At 56.6% G+C, this 12,215-nt stretch overlaps 1 protein-coding gene across 3 annotated transcripts in view; it reads right to left on the reverse strand.

The window, feature by feature from the left end:
* Positions 1-11,297, reverse strand: part of HHIPL1 (HHIP like 1) — a 30,651-nt gene extending 19,354 nt beyond the window's left edge. Inside the window, exons 1-3 of one of the 3 annotated variants that reach the window (XR_013762132.1) lie at positions 10,811-11,199; positions 3,992-4,638; positions 1,623-1,766 (exon numbers count right to left, since the gene is read on the reverse strand). Coding sequence is in view for 2 of the 3 variants with exons in the window: in XM_079128949.1 (XP_078985075.1) it covers positions 1,623-1,766; positions 3,992-4,638; positions 10,811-11,089 (1,070 nt within the window). In the remaining variant the exon portion in view is untranslated. Of the gene's footprint in view, positions 1-1,622; positions 1,767-3,991; positions 4,639-4,937; positions 4,960-10,810 lie in introns of those variants that run through there. The other 2 variants (XM_079128949.1, XM_079128950.1) reach the window with 2 other exon arrangements.
* Between the last annotated feature and the right edge of the window lie 918 nt (positions 11,298-12,215).

The following is a 12,215-nucleotide window of genomic DNA, read 5'->3' on the forward strand; positions in this document are numbered from 1 at the left end:
TGGAACTTCAGTGCCCTCCGTGGTGACAGAGGGTTCTACTCTGCCCTGCCTGTTTACAGGGTTGTGCTAGTGAATGAAAATTCCACTAGAAAGTGACTCAGATTTAGTTTTTATCCAGTACCCAGTCCAGTGATCCCACCTAGTAGGTGACATCAAGTGTTGAGCCAGTGATCAAATGGCTGTGATCAAAGCCAAATGCGCCAAGCAGACAGCACAGGAGTCTGGGCTGGGGGAAGGTGAGAGCGGGGTGCAGCTCTGGGGGGTGAGTAGCTTTTGCCTTCACATGACAAAAATCACATGGAAAAATCTGTGATATGCTTGTTGACGGCTGGAGGGGAACAGCCTTCTTGCCTGTGGTTTCTTATTTTTTATTTATTTATTTATTTATTTTGCGGTACTGGGGATCAAACTCAGGGCCTTGTGCTTAAGCGGCAAGCACTCTACCAGCTGAGCTATCTCCCCAGTCCTTGCCTGTGGTTTCTGATTGTCCCCTTCCCAGCACGGATGCACTCCCTCCCTCCAGGCTGCCTCTCCAGGCAGGGCTGGTGTCCTATGCCCAGTTGACACAACTGTGTGCCTGCATTCCCACATAGAATTAGCACCCAAGTGTTCCCCCCCGTCAGTAGGGACACCTCACAGGTGTCTTGCTAATGGTGATAAAACACTTCCCCAGTGAAGCCCAGTTGCCTCCACCATGGGCCTTCAGCTTCTCCAGGGGCTCCTCCCCGCTGTCCTGGGCTGCTCACACCCTGAGCAGCACAGGCCTCAGGCCTCAGGATGTGAGTGGGTAAAAACACATAGCAGCAAAATAATGTTTTTAAGTCTCATCCAATTATCCACAAATCCTTAATTTCTATTTTCTCAACCTCATCTCTGAACACATTGCAAACTGAGAAGGCTCGGATGATTCTTACACTGTCACATGTGAAAGCATAAGTCACAAATTGTGAGCACTTTAATTACTGTAATCAACATCATCCTTTCTATTTTTACTTTCTGGGCTAAGGGAGGTTTTGTCGTTTTGGCTAAGGGAATGGAAGAGGCTGGCCAGAGTCCTGAACATGCTCGTTTACACCCACAAGGCTGCTTCTGTGTGCATGTATGTGAGTGTGTGTGCGTATACAGAGGTGAACGAGGGCAGGCCCTTGGCGCAAGCCAGCAAGTGGGTCAATGAGACCAACATTACACTTCAGCATTTGAGTCTTTGTGAGTAACCCTGGGGCCATAAAGACCCTGCTCTGGCCTGCTCCCATTCCCTGGTCCATCTGGGGAGCACCCCTCACCTTCCTCCAGCAGGACCCCATCAGGGCTGGGCTGACCTTCCCATAGGGTCACTGATGTACTTTACCAGGCACCTGGGAGATACAGGCTCTGTGCCTGACCCTTGGCAATTGGAAACTGCCTTCTCTCCTCCTGACCAGCCTCCCGTCGAGATGACTTTATTCCCCTCTGATTGATGGGAACAGGGACCTGCCTGGGATCCCCAGCTAGCTGCAGGCTGAGCTGGGACCCGAACCCTTCCCTACTAATGGAAGCCGCTTGGCTGAGGAAGTAACTTCCAGCTCCCCAAAAGAGTGCCAGAAGTCCCAGAGCGCCGCCATCCAACTAGAGGCAGAACATACTTGTTCTGGGCGTTTCCGAGCTTTCCGAAGGGGTCCCCAGCCATCCCGCCGTCTCCGGTAAAGAGGTAGAGGTACCCATCGTCCCCGAAGAGCAGCTGGCCCCCATTGTGGTTGGAGGCTGGTTCCTCGATCTCCAGGATTATCCTAAAGGAAGATAAGCCCCAACAATGAGAATCCAGCCTTCCACACAGGAGCCAAGACCAAAACAAGGTCACAGCAACGAACCCTCCTCTCCGTTGGATGCCGTTTCACAATGGGAAAAAAATGGTTTTCTTTTTTTCTTTTTTTGATACTGGGGATTGAACTCAGAGGTGCTCTACCACTGAACCACATCCCCAGTCCTTTTTATTTTATTTTATTTTTTATTTTGAGATAGGGTCTTACTAAGTTGCTGAGGCAGTTCTTGAACTAGGACTCCTCCTGCCTCAGCCTCCCAAGTCACTGGGATTACAGGTGAGGGCCACATGGCTGGCTAGAAAAGACCTTTTCTATCCTTTATAACAAGTGATTTTCACAAGATCTGGTAAGTAGGTTGAGCAGGGATAATTTACTCCATTGTGCCAAGGAGGACCTGGAGGCTCAGAGATGCTGAACAACTTCCCCAGGGTCACACAGCCCATTGGTAGCAGAGCTGAGACTAGAACTCACATCTTCTAGTTCTGGTGCAGTTTTTTTCCTACTGCTGTCTATGCTAGCACCTGCCCTACTGTGATAGGCGAAACTGTCGACCTGGCCACTGGTTCAACTGGTCTTTCCATCATCGTGGCTTCCCACACAGCAGCTAGTCAGGTGCACATTCTACATGCACCCATTGGTTAGCTACCAGAACTTCTAAGACCTTGGGCTGGATGCTTGGGCTTCACACCCTGCCTCGGAACCTCCTGACTGCGACTGCAGGGAATGTCCCACTATAGCCCAGCCAGCTTCAGGTCAGGGTTTACCGCTGGAGAGCGGAAGCGAAGGTCCTCTGACCTCTGGCTCCACCTCCAGAAACAGCAGGTGCAATAGTGGTGGCTAACACAGACCCTGGGCCCCAGGGCAGACACAGCTGCACAAACACTTTCTCCCTTCTGTTCCTCTAGTCCCAGTGTGGCAGTAGCTTTTTATAGTCACTAATTTCAGGAAACTGATCCCGTCCCTTATCCTCTCTCCCGGCCCTCTCAATGCCTGGGTAGCCAATTTCCTGTAGTAAATTCCCTCCTGCAGGTGCGGAACCTATAATCCCACACCTGTATCCCTGTACACACTTGTAATCCTGGCTACTCAGGAGGTTGAGGCAGGAAGATCACAAGTTCGAGGCCAGTCAGATCAAATATATAATTGCCTGTTATTTGCCTGTTTGCCCTCTGACCCAGTACTGGCCCTCCCCCTACCTGCTCTTTACTGAAGCGGGGCCAACATCTGCAAACTACATTTCCCATGTTCCTTTGCTGGCTGAAATGGTACAGCCAATGAGACTGGAGTCGGGAGGGCATCTCTCTCTGGTTCAGATGGAGTCCTGGCAGCATCTGCACCTCCTCCCCGGCTCTAGTTGACCTGCCCAGGCCCAACATGGTTCCAGCTGTCACTGGGTGGCCTGGCTCCCGGGCTCCTGGGCCCCAGTAAACCCCCACTTGCCACTGTTCAGCACTAGGGGTGGAGGGAGTGTCCTCTACTTGCTCAACTCAGAGTGGCCTCCCTTCTCTAGCTTGTCCTCTCTTCATCCTAACCCCTGGGAAACTGTTTTCCAATGTCAAATTCTGCCTGTTGGGTCTTTGATGCAGAGGCTGTTTCCCCATTGTACCCAGACTGACAGGTGTGCCCTTGGGCCAGGCCAGGTCAACCCCATTTTGAAAACAGCTGGGGCATAAATAATGCACAGAGAACAACTGTGTAGGCCTTGAGGACCTGGCGGTGGCAATGGATGAAGGCTGAGGGAAGGAAGTTTCCTGGAGCAGAGGATGCCTGTGGGGAGAAGCTGAGGGTGGGGTCGAGGGCTGGGCCTTGGGGCCAGAGCCAGGCAGCCAGGAGGGTGACCAGTTCTGGAGCAGACCAGGGTTCTTGCTGGAATGCTTCCTGGCTGTGTGACCTGAAAGGTCACTAGATCTCTTGGAGCCTCCACTTCCTTATCTGAAAAGTGGGATAAACCATAGGAACTCCTCGGGTTTTAGGAGAATCACATGAAAGGAAACTAGTGCCTGGGAGAGGGGAGAGATGATGGGCTTGGAGGCCGACGGAGGAGGCAGGACGGGTTCCGCTGAATGTCTGGTTTGCAGATCCACCCCTCCCCGGGCAGGGGCATGCGCTCCAGTGTCCCCGCCCCGCGATATCAGTGTCTGCGGGTGCTCCGCAGGCCGCGCCCTCCCACCCCGTGGCTCCCGGGAAACCACCTCTCGGAGCTGTGGTCCACCGCGTTCTCATCGTCCTGCGAGACTCTGAACTCGCTGATCCGGATCCACTCGTCGAAGTCGACCCCCACCGAGTAGTAGACGAAGAGCCTGCGGTTGCGCCGGGAGTCGGGGTGGAAGGCGATTCCCAGGAAGCCCCGCTCGTCGCCCTCCCAGGGCGAGGTGAGCACGGCGCGGCTGATGTTCAGGAAGGGCTTCTCCAGGCGCGAGCGGTCGGGCAGGTAGGCCCACACCAGCCCCACCTGCTCGGCCACGAAGAGGCGGTGAGTGCCGTCCCGGGCGTGGACCATGGCCACCGGGTTGCGCAGCCCGTTGGCTACCTCCTCCAGGCACAGCTGCAGGCAGCCCTTGGCGTCGGCCGCCACTCGGCCCAAGTTCAAATTGAGGTTCTCGTTGACCAGTAGGCGTGGGAAGCAATAGTCAGCGTCATCCAGGGACAGGTAGCGGCAGAACTTGGCACGGTTCCCTTCCAGCGCCCAGAGCTCGCGGTCCGGTGAGAGGTGGCGGAAGAGGCCCCGGCAGGTCTGCCACATGTCCAGGCAGTAGTCCTCGCAGAGCCCGGGCACCGTTCGCAGGGGCGTGGAGGGGTCCTCGGCGTCATAGAGGTGGGCTGCATAGGGCGAGCATTCCTGCAGAGACAGAGAGGGCTCAAGGAGCCGGGGGACACGTGTGGGCTGTGTGCCCGTGGGCAGAGCCTCCATCTGCTGACCCACAAAGTGGGGACCAGGCTGTCTATACCACCTTTAGTCAACTCCAAGGCAGCAGCCTTGGTCTCGTTTCCCTTCTCCTGTATCCTCTCCCGTGCCTTGGTGCTTGTGTTAGAACAAACCCTGAAACCGTCCCTTCTGATACTACCTGCTGCCCGCAGAGGCCGCTGGGAGCACTGCTGGGCAGGACCGGCAGCACCACGGCATTTCATATCACTCACCTGCCTCTGGATCTGTCTGATTTTCTCCCTCCCTTTGTGACCCTGCCCAGGGCCACCTCCTCAAATCCTCTCTGACCATCTAGTCCACCCCTACCCCACTACCTCCTGGCCTTTGACCTTGCTTTAAAATAAACAAAGAAAAATCAGACAGTCCAGCCACTCGGGAGCTGAGTCAGGAAGAGTTTGAGGCCAAACTGGGCCACTTAGACCCTGTTTAAAAATCAGAAATAAAAAAGATTGGCCATGTAGCCCAGCAGGAGAGTACCCCTGGGTTCCATCCCCAGTATCTCAAACCAAAGGAGCACGGCCTGAGATTATACTAAAAATTAACTGGTTTCTTGTTTGTTGCCTGTCTTCTTCAGAACCTGGGTTCTGGAGGGGATGCTGTTGTATCCCAGAGCCTGACGGAGTCCAGCGCATGGTGGGCCCACAGGCAGTACCCTACCCCACCCCCAGGCCTTGATCCACCAGAGACAGGCCATGTGCTCCTACACCTGTTTACTGAGTCTTCCTGAGAGCTCAGAGGAGCTGCCACTGGGGAGCGTAGGCCCATGGCCCCATGTCATTCAGCACCATGCTTGGGCTAGCGACATGGACGGTCTGGAGTGGGCTCTCAGGGGGGCCCTGCTCCCTCCACACCATGGTGACCGGCATGGGCACATAAGCAAGTGTGTCCATGATGCCATTGCCCAACCACCCCATGACCCTGGTCCCATCCCTCCTGCTGGACACCTCATTCTCAGCCCCTGGCAGAGGCCCCGCGGCTGTCCCCACAGCAGCCACAACCAGAGCAGCCTTCTATGCGGTACATGAATCCAGCACCCTTGGGCCCCTCCTCAGGCCTCTGGCCTCACAGATCCTCTTCCCAGCCCCGCCTGGGGCAGAACCCAGTGCCTCACATCCCGCCACTCAGGACTTCTCCACCAGCGAGATGCGCTGGACCTCATGAGGGCCATGTGGGCACCACTTGGAATGCAGGGCAGTCAGTGCCATGAGACAAGCCTCTGGCCCCAGGAGAAGGGATCTGATGGGCGAAGGGCTCTGCCCATCTCACTGCCCAAACAGCCCTGAGGTGCAGAGTGCGGCTGCTCAGAAGTGGCTCCCCCCAGTTCACACTGGCAGTAACCACTCACAACTGCATCCTCGCCCACTCTCTGTCCCTGCCACTTGTCCCTCTCTCCTGCTGCCTGGGTTCACTAACTCTAGTAAGACCAAGAGCCCCGGAGCTGTGCCTTCGCTCTGCTCTCTGGGAACCCCGGGCAGAGGCAGCAAGGAGGGAGGCCTCCTCCCTGCTCCACACCTCCAGTGCCCACGCTGACCTGAGCCCAAGCGCCGCACCAGAGGCGGCCCGACTCTCCTGATCTGGCTCTGCCCCCAGCTCCTGCTCCTGCCCTCCTTCCACTTCCCGACTGGCCCTGCCCTGCTGCAGACCTGCACCTCAGCAGCTGCTCCCCAGCAGTGCACCCTTCCCCCAATGCCTCTCTGGCAGGCAGTGTTCTCCGCATCCTTAAATAATAAAGATGAACTAGCTGGACAAATAATAGTTCCTGGTACTGGGGCAGACGGTGGGCCAGCACTGTGCAGGGTGCTCTTTGTGAACCTGCACTTCCCCCCAAGGCTTCCACAGGATATTCTTATTCTGCATGACCTTACATGAGGAAGCTGGGCCCCCAGAGAATTCAGGGGATGCTCCTCCTGCAGCGGAGGAGGCCCTCACCACCACGTACTCTACCCCAACAGGGAGGACCAGGCTGAGTTCCAATAGGAGGTCTCTGGGGGCAGTGGACAACTGGCTGACCTCCCAGCTATGTTCTCAAGCTCCAGTCCAGGGGCCACTCACTCCTGTCACACAATCATGGCTTCGGACAGCTTATGGCCTGTCCTGGCCCCTATGCTGCTGTAGGGCTGAGTCCACCCGACAGGCAAGCATCCTGGTGTGCACTTGGAGCTTCTGGTCAGCCGCTGTCCCAGGCCCAGGCAGAGATACCACATCTCACACGCTGACTCTGCCAAAAGCAAGCCAGGTGGCCAGGTCTTAGCTCTGTGCAGTACAGTGTCTCTGATGGTCCCCTGGAGCCTCCTGTGGGCCCGTCGCCAACTGCAGGTGGACTGGGAGGAGCTGTGTATGTGCACACCTCATTCAGTCTTTGCAGGTCAGGGTCATCGTGACTCCTGTTTTACAGATGAGGAACCGAGGCTAAAAGAGGACACGTTCCAAGATGTGGCCAAACCAGGGCTCACACCAGAACTCATGCCCCACCTGGTGCTCTCTCTAGATGAGCCAGGAATGTTCCACTCCACACATGTCTACTGGACACAGACTGTGCCAGGCAGTGTCCTCTGCTCCAGAGACACAGTGGAGGGAAGAACAACTTCTAAAAGCCAGTCTGAGGGCATGCCACTCACCAAAGACCAGGCAGGACCACAGAGGGAACCAAAGGATCTGGAGACCTCCGCAGCCACCCAGCAAATCCTAGGTCCATGGTCTCTTCCTTGCAGTCTGCATACTCTCACTTAAACACAGGGCAGACATGGTGCTGGGACCAGAGCATCCAGAACTAGGAAGTGACAAGGAGCACTGGTGACCACTGCTGGCAGAAAGGACAATGAGGCACTAGGCCTCCCAGTACCCAGTGATGGAGAGGGTAGAAAACCACTCCAGTATACTCAGCTGGCTGTGCCATGCAGGGCAGACCACCTGTCACCTCACCATCCCACGGCTGCCACCACATGGCCACTGACACTCATGACTCATGGTCCTGAGTCCCAAAGGCCTCTGGCATCCACCACTCACTCTTGAGGAAGTCGGAGCTTTGCACACAATGTTCTCTCCATGGGACACTCCTCCTCACCCACTTCCACGTCTGCCAAACTCCTGTTCATGACGCAAGGCTGGACTCAAAGTCCTCTCTTACTTTGGCTTTCTCCCAGGGCTGCTGCTGGCCCTGCAGACACTCCCACCGCATCTGTTCATGGCTCAGACACAGCATCCACTACCTTGTAACCCTGCAGCTTGCAGCAGAAACTCTCCACTTTCGCCATCACCTCTCCATCGACAGAGGTGGCCTGGATCCTCTGCTTGGCTAGAACTTAATTATCTCTTTGCATGCCTGTCCATCTCACAGACTGTGGGACCCTCTAGGGTGGGCATCCGAGGACCCAGCACATAGTCAGGCTTCAAAGAGAGAGGCAGTGTTGGGAGAAGGGCTTTGGAGCCAGAGTACACGGTCTCTGTGTGACCTTGGGCGAGCTCCTGTGTCCACATCCTCATCTATGAAAGGCGTAAGGAATTCCAACCTCACGGGTCGTCAAGAGGAATAAACCAAGATGATACATGGGTTTGTTGAGTAAATATTCCCATTCTATGAACTATTAAAAAGTAACTGAATATTCCCTCCTCCAGGAAGCCTTCCTTCCCTGCTCCTGACACCTTTCTGCGATGCCCTCACTGGTTTTGGTAACTGTGGTGCATCTCGTGCACATTCTGGTAAGTAGCTGCTGACTGTCCTAAACTGAACAAGGGGACTTTGAGGCTGGGCCACTTGCCAACTACCTCTGGGCCCTGCACCAGCAGAGGGCCAAGCCTTACAGGTCCCGGAACAATCTTCTGAAGGTGTGAGCCTGCAGAGCACCTTTGCAGATGTCCATCAGAAACCATGCTAGGGTGACCTCAGGCACCTAGAGAGGGCACCTCAGTTACAGGGGAAGTTAGCATGTGGAAGGCTCACAGGATCCAGGCTGGGGATGCATGTGACACAGCTGGTCTTTCTCCTCCAGGGGACACAGGCATCACAGCCTCCCTGCCTCCCCAGGATAGATATGAGGCCCGAATGCCATCATTGACTGAAACCTCTAGATAAGGTGCCTGGGCCGCCTTCCTGGGAATCCGGAGATACTGAATCTAGACACGGTCTTGGCTGGCAGAGAGCAGTTCTCCTGCCAGCGATCTCCACAAAACCCCGTCAGGGAAACCAAGCCCCAGCCACAGCCGCCCTCTGCAAGCTCACTCCAGACATGAGGTCACTCCCAGAGACGCCTCAGCTGGAGGTGCTAGCAGACACTCCACCATGGGTTGCTCAAGGCCAGGCCGTCCTGGGAGATTCCCAAGAAAAAGGAGGGGCCTCCTACCAGCAGACCACTCCAGGACTGGCTTTCCCTTCCTCCTCCTTGGACCTGTCTGCTTCACTGTCTTGATGGGTTCAGTACCTAGTAGGTGTTCAATAAACAAAGTGTGCTATGTGGCCTGGGGGTAGAGAGACCAAAGGACCTGATCCCAAAGAGTCCCCAGGCTTGGGTAAGATGCAGACACTTAGCCAGACTATTCAGCTGTTAAGATGCACAGCATGGGGGGTTCAGCAGAGTCTGGGGCAAGTGGAAGCACAAAAGAAATTTAACTGCAAATACCGAATCCCTTGTATGAGCCATTTAATTTGCATGGCAACACGGGACAGTTAAGAAATCAGTTCTCATTTTATTTATTATCATTGTTGTTGTTAATAGTAGTAGTAGTATTAGTAGTACTGGGGATTGAATCCAAGGGCATATAACTACTGAGCCACCTCCCTAGCCCTTTTTAAATAGTTTATTTAAGTGACAGGATCTCTCTGAGTTACTTAGGACCTTGCTAAATTACTGAGGCTGGCTTTGAACTCACAATCCTCCTGCCTCCACCTCCCAAGCCATTGGGATTACATTGTGTGCCAAGGCACCCAGCCCATTTTTTATATTTTGAGACAGGGTCTCTCTCTAAGTTGCCCAGGCTGGCCTCGCTGCAACTAGCCATTCTTCTGCCTCAGCCTCCTGGTACCTGGGATTACAGGCATGCACCAACACGCCCAGCTTCTGTCCCTATTTTAAAGATAATGTAACTGAAGTGCAGTGGTGATATTCCCAAGGTCACAAAGTCAGAAGGTGGCAAAGCCAGGCTTAAACCCCAGGATGTCTGGTTCCAATCCGCCCTTCTGCCCCTTCCCCTCGCCTGCTCTCTGCTGATTGAAGTCTGGAACATTAGCTGCGCCCGCCAGTGGGATGGCTCCACACCTGAGCGCTCTCACTGTGCAGTTAGTTGATAGCCAGGCCAGCCTTAGGGCTCCTGGCGACACCCTGTTTCTGCATTCAGTCAGCCAGCTTTTGCCCACAAGGGTGAGGCACTCAACACTAGACCCTCACAGAAGGAAAAGAGCTATGGCAATGTGGAGTGGGCAGAGGTCTGTGGGGAGATGTCACTCAGGTGTCTTGAGAGAGTCTCTTTCAGGTGAGGGTGCTATCCCGGTGGGGCCACCAGGTGGGGACTGGAAGTGCCCAGGGAATTCACCCAGGGTCCGAGGGTCCACACAGGTCAGGTCAGGGAGGAGTCGGGCGGGGCAGGAGTGGGGCAGGGGCTCTCATAGGAAACAGTGTTCCTAGACCTTCCGACCAGCCTGGCACCTTGAGCACGCCCTCTTCAGAGCCCTGATCCCCTCGCCCCTGCCGCGCAGGATAGTAGGACATCTGGTACAGACTGGGGGGTGGGGGGGTTCCACCAGGTGGAGTACTGCGGGGCCGACACCAAGGGGGCCCGGCGCAGAAAATCCCCAGTCTCCGAGGGACTAATGATATCGCCTGTCCCTTCTGTGTCGGGAGAGCAGCTGAGGTCCGGGAAGGCTCAGACCACGAAGCTTATGAATGACAAAGCCAAGAGCTGTCCGAGGATGCCCAGCTCCTCTCCCGGTGCCAAATCACTCCCTCTAGGCTCCTCGCGTTCCAACGCCAAGGACCCACTTCTGATCCTCGGCCCACTGGCGTTCCGATCTCCGCTCAGCGACCCGGTGACCAAGGCCCCCGTGCACGCGCCCGCCGCACCGCGTGCCCGCCCAGCCGCCGCGCCCACTCACCTGGCACAGCAGGTCCAGCGCGTAGCCGGCGCACGCGGCCCACACCCGGGCGTCCACGCGGGCCGCCAGGGCGCCGAAGCGGTGGGCCAGCGCTGCATCCTGCTCCGGAGCGCAGCAGCCGAAGGCCGAGTACTGCGCGCAGAAGCGCAGCGGCTGCGGCGGCCGGAAGGGCGGCCTGAAGTCCAGGCACTGCGGGTGCGCGGCGGCCGGGAGCGCCCGCAACGCCAGCAGCACCCGCAGCGCCAGCAGCGCCCCGGCCCCGGCCAGCCGCCCCGCCATGCCGCCCCGCCCGGCCCGGCCCGGCCCGGCCAGCAGAGGAAGAGGCGGAGGACGGCACCCCCGGCCCGGCGCAGCCCCCGAGCGCCACCTCCCGCCTCGCACGCACTCTCCCGGGGCGCTCGCGGCAAAGGTCCGCCCCGCAGACCTCGAGTTTGGGGACCTCCTCTGCCAGGAGGTCACCTCTGGCCAGGGACACCCTGGCGGGACTAAAGGGAGAAGCGCGCGGAGCAACCGCCGCACGGCCTCTGTTCCCGCTCAACAGGCAGCCCCTTCCTCCGCCGCAGCCTCTCTGAATTCAACCGCAGTAGCCTGGCCTCGCTGAGGCCCCGTGCGCCGCGTGTGTTTCACGTTTCTCCGGGGACTTGGCTTGTCCTCCGCGGTGCAGGTTAGCCAGAGAGGTGAAGGACTCCAGGGCCCAAGGCTGGGACTCATAGATTCCAGTCCCACCTCCTACTGAGCTAGAGGAGGGACGGATGCGAAGGAGACAGTGATCAGAAACTTTCATGGAGCTAAAGTGAAGGCGTGTCATAAAAGGCAGGCGCTGTTTACCTCTGAGTCACAAAATTGAAACCTGAGGATGGGGGCGGGGAGGTTGTGGCAGCCCCCAGGGTCCACCCTTGGCCCCAGCCCAGGATTCTTTCCATTCTCCCCTCCTGGGCCAGCAGCTCCCACAGAGCCCAGGACCTACTAAGCCTCCCTCCTTCCACTCCAAATGGGGAGCCCTGATGGGTTTCCCTCCTGGGATGGGGATCTCGCTGCCCACCCTGAAGCTGCTGCCCCAGCTTCAGGACACCCACCCCCACACCAACCCAATACACACATACCCTGTCTCATCAGACTCAGAATCTCACGATGGCAAAAACACCTAGGGCTTTCCCAAGTGGGCCTCATCACCTGCCCACCCATTTCCCATGGGCTGCATCCGGCAAACCCCTGCTTAGTCTTCATGACCCAAGTCACACACCCATCCTCTGCAGGGCTGGGAGTAGGTTAGACTCAGCAGGACTGCTGTGAGTCTCAGGCCTGAACAGGGCAGTGATGAGTCTAGGCCTCCACACAAGACCAAACATCTCTAAGTATCTCAAACAGCAAATCTAACAGAGAATCAACGACAAAGAGGCCAAAA

The sequence above is a fragment of the Sciurus vulgaris genome (assembly GCF_902686455.1).
Source record: "Sciurus vulgaris genome assembly, chromosome: 2".
In the NCBI taxonomy this organism is placed as follows: domain Eukaryota; kingdom Metazoa; phylum Chordata; class Mammalia; order Rodentia; family Sciuridae; genus Sciurus; species Sciurus vulgaris.